At 41.3% G+C, this 6,598-nt stretch overlaps 1 protein-coding gene across 1 annotated transcript in view; it reads left to right on the top strand.

The window, feature by feature from the left end:
• pip4p2 (phosphatidylinositol-4,5-bisphosphate 4-phosphatase 2) overlaps positions 1-6,559 on the top strand; it is a 12,775-nt gene extending 6,216 nt beyond the window's left edge. The window contains exons 2-7 of the mRNA XM_020588229.1: positions 497-645; positions 1,337-1,443; positions 1,640-1,763; positions 2,899-2,951; positions 4,591-4,681; positions 5,103-6,559. Coding sequence (XP_020443885.1) covers positions 497-645; positions 1,337-1,443; positions 1,640-1,763; positions 2,899-2,951; positions 4,591-4,681; positions 5,103-5,246 — 668 coding nt within the window. The 3' untranslated portion in view covers positions 5,247-6,559. The remainder of the gene's footprint in view (positions 1-496; positions 646-1,336; positions 1,444-1,639; positions 1,764-2,898; positions 2,952-4,590; positions 4,682-5,102) is intronic.
• Positions 6,560-6,598: the final 39 nt, after the last annotated feature.

Raw genomic sequence — 6,598 nt, forward strand, 5'->3', positions numbered from 1 at the left:
GGCCACAGCTCCGAACGGCCGCATCGACAATGGAGGTGGAGAATATGGTCCACTCAGACTCAATATCTCCAGCCTCCCCTGGGATCTGGTCAAAGCTCTGCCGGAGGCGGGAGTTGAAGACAGACAGGGGATTCTGCTAAACGTTCCCAAATAAAATGTCATCAATTTTAAAACAGTCATTGCATTTTCCCAAAATGATGTATTTAAGTGTTTTATTTTGTCTGACCAACAGTCCTAAGCTCAAACATATTCAGTTCAGTAACTCAGGTGATTAACAGATGATCAAAATATTTGTTAATTTTTTGTTGATGATCTTCTATTGATTGAGATCTTTGAGCTCTGTCTAAGGTTTTTTATGTAAATACCAAGATAAATGTTTTTGGACATTTGTGTTGTTTGAGATGAGACTCTTGTATACAAACTCCAGATCTTTCACTTTGACTGTGTGATTAACAGCTGGCTGTGTGTTGTGTGCTTTGCCCTCCTCTTCTCAAAGCTGAACTCCCCCCTCCTTACACAGCCATCGCCAGCCCCGACGCCGGCGGTGTGCCTGTCATCAACTGCCGCATATGCCAGTCGCTCATCAACCTGGATGGAAAGCTGCATCAGCACGTAGTCAAGTGCTCGGTCTGCAATGAGGCCACAGTAAGTGGAGGCCACTGTTGAGATGGGCAACAGCTGTATATGTGATCACTGGTGCAGACATCACTGAGTTGTAGTTGTCTTTCAAGCTGACATTTAGTCTTCTGTTGGATGTGAACTGCTTGCCATTCCTATTCCCTCCTCTTCTTTCCCATTTTGTAGGCTCAATTTACAATTCACCCCTTTGACAATCTAATCACACAGGCATTTTCTGGCACATCAGTAACACCAGCTGCATCGTGTCTAGTTCTCTATTATGATGCAGCATTATTTTGTGTGATAAAATGTGATTTGTCAGTGATCACAAGGGAAACCTTTTGCTTTTGGATTCTGTTTGCAGTGTTCACCTTTAGGGCCTGACCAGATGTTTACAGTATGTAGACATAAGCATGCCATCTGACTGGAATGTGTTGCCCATGTTCCAGCCTGTTAGCTCTAAACAGGCTTTAAACATTCTTCTCAAATGACAGAGGACATAATATGGAGATTTGAAGTTGATGGGGGAGCCAATATACTGTATATTTCATGAGTTAAAGGCACAGCAGTGTATCTGCCCTACAAGGACTGAAAAGCGTTGCTCTGTCACCTCTACAGTGTCTAAATCAACTGCTCTTCTCTACTGTGGCTTCGTTTTTATGTTCTGTATCAGACTGGTAGTTTCCAGTGAGTTGCTTCTAATATGTTTGTCTGCCAGCCTATCAAGAACCCCCCGACAGGGAAGAAGTATGTGAGGTGCCCTTGTAATTGCCTGCTCATCTGTAAAGACACGTCCAGGAGGATAGGATGCCCCCGACCAAACTGGTAGGTAACAGGCTGACAAGTTCAGCCTGTTTTACCCATTTACTTATCCAAAGCCAAATTTGAGGCTCTAACAAAATGTTTCCAGAGTCATATGTTTTGAGGCCCCAAGCTTTCTGTACTTCAAAGTCATCAAACACTTTTATGATCGTGTCCTGACTGTGTCATAAGATCATTTTTCTCCCCGTTTGTCCGGCAGCAGACGCATAATCAACCTGAGCCCGGTGATGGTGATCCCAGAGGAGCAACCTGCCCAGCCGGCACTGCCTATCCAGCCCGAGGGGATGAGGGTGGTCTGTGGTCACTGTGGCAACACCTTCCTAGTATGTAAAACTACAAAGACAACCAGACTAACTAGTCACACATTTGTTCAGACATAATGTTACTGCTGTGCTGTTGTTGGTGCATGCCTATTCATAATTGTGAGAGCAAATATTCTCAGTGCATTTAGTGATGGAAAGTCACTGGAGTAAAGGAGGGTTTGCTGAAGTATTATAGCCTAGTTGTACAGTCTTTTAGGTGTTTAAGCGTGTTTTTTTTTTTTTTTTACATACCTATGCACAAAGCTGGTGTCAGAAAAAGTCTTATTCAAGTCAGTCCCAAGCACAAACAAAGCTGGTGCAGTGTTTCTGTCCTGTTTAACAGTTTATCTGTTGAAATCAAGTCCTCCGTCACGTTAGAGGTGCAGACAGAAAACAATGTCTGCAGGTGGCTGGCATGCATTTGCTGCATGTTTCCTGTCCTTGCTAACTATCAGTTAATTTCAGTGTGGCCACACTGTGTCACAAGACGTTAAGTTTGTCCCTCTAACCTGCAGCTGCACCAGCCTTTGGAAGATGACTCCCTTGTTCTTCACATAAAGAAGTCTATTAAAAAAAAGACTTCGATCTAGATTTGGCCTGAATTTGCTGTTTCTGAACATGCTCCAGCTTCCCTTGAATTTTTCCTTCATTCTTTAAAGCCAGATGTCAAAAGTCACATATTAAACTCGTGGCAGTAGGACCTCTTAATTATGCTGATCTGTGATGGAATAAACATTTCCATAACACTGCTTCTTTAACACCAGAACCCCTGAATTAAATGATGTTTACCCATTATTTGGCCCCAAAGAGGGGGGTGTCAGGCCATGCTGTCATGAATCTTCAGAGCCCCACGATAAGCAACATCATTTTCCAGACCTAACCTGAAGGTTAACAATTGAAACTAACATTCTAGAGTAATCTTCATTTAGCCATATAACTTCCAAAGATTCTTTCTAATACAGGACTAATAGAAATAAAAATAGCAAACCATCATAATTTATCATGTAGAATCTTCCCCTGTGGGTTTACTGCTGATTGTCCCTGGAGTACAGTAGGACTGTAGTGTGTTGTTACATTTCTGTGTCGGTGTGTACATGCACATGTTCCTTAATACTACAACTTAACAATGCTGGGATTTTTTTCTGTTTTGTCACAGTGGATGGAGCTTCGGTTTAACACGCTAGCCAAATGTCCCCACTGCAAAAAAATGTGAGTCCATCAAACTTTTATTTACCACACAACTCATTCAGATCTGCAACCTGATCTTCATCTTGTGCAGACGTTAATGAAAGACAGTGGCAGCAGTAGGAAAATCAAACCCAATATAAAACACTGTGAGCACAGTTTATAAAAGGGTTAGTTGAACCCCCAACACACCTGGATTTAAAGGTAGTATGTTAAAATTGGAACAGTGTCAACCCTCAGCCAGTAGTTTGCTATGCTTGTTATAGCTGTAAACACTTTAGCTTCCAGCTCTCTTGCTGTCGTCGCTGGAAACATTTTAAAGTGCTTATTACTTTGTGGATAAATTCATTCTACTCAGATGCTGAACTTTAGAGCTCTGGACTTTGTCAGTCCTAGAAGGGTAGAGGAGGGGAGGTAGTGGAGGCTAATCGAGACGTGTGACATGAATTGAAGCTTGGCTCCCACACATGGAATGCTAATGATGTCTGGAGATCACAAGGTTGGAGAGTGGTGGGAGGGCATTGTAAATTGTATGTTTGAAAGTGATGATATGAAAAGTATCTGTCCAGGGAAGCAGCAATGTTAAAACACTACACAACCTGCGGCAGAATAACATGGAGTCATATTTTGACAGCACCTTTACCCTCATCTCTACCCATGTATCTTTCTCTATATGTCTTTTATATCTATCTCTCTTTATCTCCAGACACATGCACTTATAAGACACCAAGTGTACTCTCATGTTGAAAAAAGGTCAGAGGATATGGAGATCATGTTTGATTAATCCTAGTTTGCCTGAGTAATTCCTGTTTTTGCCAGTGATGTTTATTTGTTTTAAGTGCCCGGGGAAATCCAGTGCAGCAGCTCAGAATATCCCATTGTTGTCATCAAATGTAAAGAGCGTGTACAGCAATGATGAAATATACTGTAGAAAGCAGGAGGAGCATATTTAAAGCACAAGAAAAAAAAATTTCTGGTGATCATGCTCCCGTAAGCCATCTGAATATCGGCAATTCCCGAAGAATGCCTGAGTCCCATCACATGAGAGGCATGTGAGAGCAGAGAGTGGGGAAAAAAAGTGAAGTAATAGTGAAGCAAAAAACAAAAAACAGAAAAGAAAAGCTAATGCCAGTCTGGTTGCTTAGGGGGAGTTAACTTATACATGTGCTTGAATGGAAACTGGATGGTGCTTAAGTTGTTGCTGGGAGCTGCACATGTGACTCGCCTTGGGTGCTTTCATGTGTAACTTAAGAAAGGGAAGTGGGAGATTTGTTGCTCATATGATTGTCGGGATGCTGTGGAGTGTGATCACCAGGAAAACGGGTGAGACAAAGACGGTGTCAGGTTCTTTATAATAAAAACCATTACGAAGTGTTTCAAACCTTAGTGCACCTCTACTTCAAAAATTTAAAGGCAATATTTGTTCAAGACTGTTGTATTGATTCCTGTAACTAAAGTTGGAGTTTCTGATGTTTAATTTTATCTCATTATTACCATGTCCACATAAAAATACACAGAATGAGATAGTATTTCTCTCAGGCTCAGGGCACATGACAAACATCATCTAAATATGTGTGTTTCACTTCTGAAAACCTCCAGCAATCTCTCTCTTTGCACACTGACCTTTTTCCATCTTTCTTCTCTTCCTGGTCTCCATATACAGATCCTCTGTTGGTAGTGCGCTCCCTAGGAGACGTTGTTGTGCGTATATAACTATAGGAATGATCTGCATTTTCATTGGAGTGGGTTTAACAGTAAGTACAGTCTTATGTTCATTTTTGCACCAAGTAAGTAGAACTACCGAGTTCTTCACAAGTTCAAGTTCTTTAGCATGAGATACCAAACATCCAGTGCCACTCCCTGACCACAGCCTCGTTTCCGCCCGTGACCTCATTGGGTTATACCTATGTTTTAGCTCGAGGCTGAGCTTGTTTCAGTGTGTGTTCATTTTTTCTACAACTGAGTGATATTATGAATTGTTATGGATTTGTCATCAACCACAGCACATCCCACAGAACACGTGTTTTTGTTTTCTGCTTTTTAAGAAGAAACACATTAATTAAATACAATAAACTAATGTTTCTCTGCCAGATAAATATGTATGACTGTCTAATGAAAATAAATATTCTTCATAACATTTCACCCACACTCTCTTTCTCTCTTCTGTGTTAATAGGTTGGAACTCGGGACTTTGCCAGTCGTTATAACGCCACCTACGTGTCCTGGGCGTTCGCCTACTTGCTGGGCCTCATCTGCCTGATACGAGCCTGCTACTGGGGTGCTATCAAAGTCAGCTACCCGGAGAACAGCTTTGCCTAGCATGGGCACATTATGGCACAGCCCTGTACGGCTGGAAGAGCAAACACCACTTTTAGTTCTGTCATCTCGTTCAGATCTCAAACCAGTCATGTTCAATAGAGTGGAACACCCACAAAGTGTTGGAGTATGAGTGTGTTGAAGAGGTATTGTGTATGTTTAAGAGGTGTATATTGAGGATGTATCTTGCTCTGTTTGCATCTGGAATGTTTTTGACATGCTGAACAAACCACAGAGACTCAAATTCTATCCAGGTTTTGCAGAAATGCTCCAAAACACAGAATCAGGAACTCAAAAACTGTGATTTTTCTTGATGGATGCCAAAATTAGTTGGCTCCCAGGCTGATTAAAAATGATAGTTTAGCAAACTGGTTGGATTTGGGCTTTCTGAACAGTTTGTTTATTTTTAGCAGTCTCACAGACGTGATGGTACCCACTTGATTTCTTTTGTTACTGACCAGACCAAAATGAGACAGCTTCCTGAGAACAGTTTGCCCATTGCACAATGGTTATATGCAATTGTATGTGTTGATTTTGCTGCTAGTTTAACTCCAGCTACAGAAAGCTGCATATCCACACTGTATTGTATTATTTATCTTGCCTGTATACACTGACATAGTATTGCTATATGATTTTAACTCTCAAAATGACTGTTTAAAAGAAATGGTCCTTAAATACCCATGCGTGCCAATGTTGCTGCCCATTTTGAGTCAAGAAAAACATCAGACCAACAGGAGCTTGTTTTTATGCCATGCGGCTTTTAACTCACTACAGCAATAACCCTTTTATTTTGTTTTTGTTTTTGTTTTTTTTTACCTTCCGTACCTTCCTGCATTTTTACTGCCTTCTCACTGGTGGAAAATGATCCCAGAACATGATAACTCACATCCGCATGGTGACTTGTTTATGTTGCATCACTGAGGTGGTGGCTTTTCATTTTCAGAGAGGTATATGCAGTGTATGATGTTCCTATCTTTGCTCCTTCTGCCTGTGAGTTAGAATGTAAACCCTCCGAATTCCCTTGCTTATATCGCCGCTCTCTGACCTCCAGTGAACTCTGTGCTAGCTAGCATCGCTAACGCAGCATCCTGTCTCTTGACGTCAACCAGTGGACACAGTTCAAACTTCTAGCCTTGTTTTAAATGCAAGGATGATGATGATGATAATGAAGCAGAAAACAATAATATAAAAAATACTGTTTGTACATAGTTCAAATTCAGTACTTGGAAAGCTGTAGTGTGAGGTGGAAGGAAACGATGGCTCGAGGGTCTTTTTAAAAGTGATAATTTATCAATAAAATGCAAAAACTGCCTGAATTGGTCTGCTGATTTGTTGGCTGTGATGACTTTGGACTT

The sequence above is a fragment of the Monopterus albus genome, unplaced genomic scaffold, assembly GCF_001952655.1.
Source record: "Monopterus albus unplaced genomic scaffold, M_albus_1.0 scaffold514.1, whole genome shotgun sequence".
Taxonomy (NCBI): domain Eukaryota; kingdom Metazoa; phylum Chordata; class Actinopteri; order Synbranchiformes; family Synbranchidae; genus Monopterus; species Monopterus albus.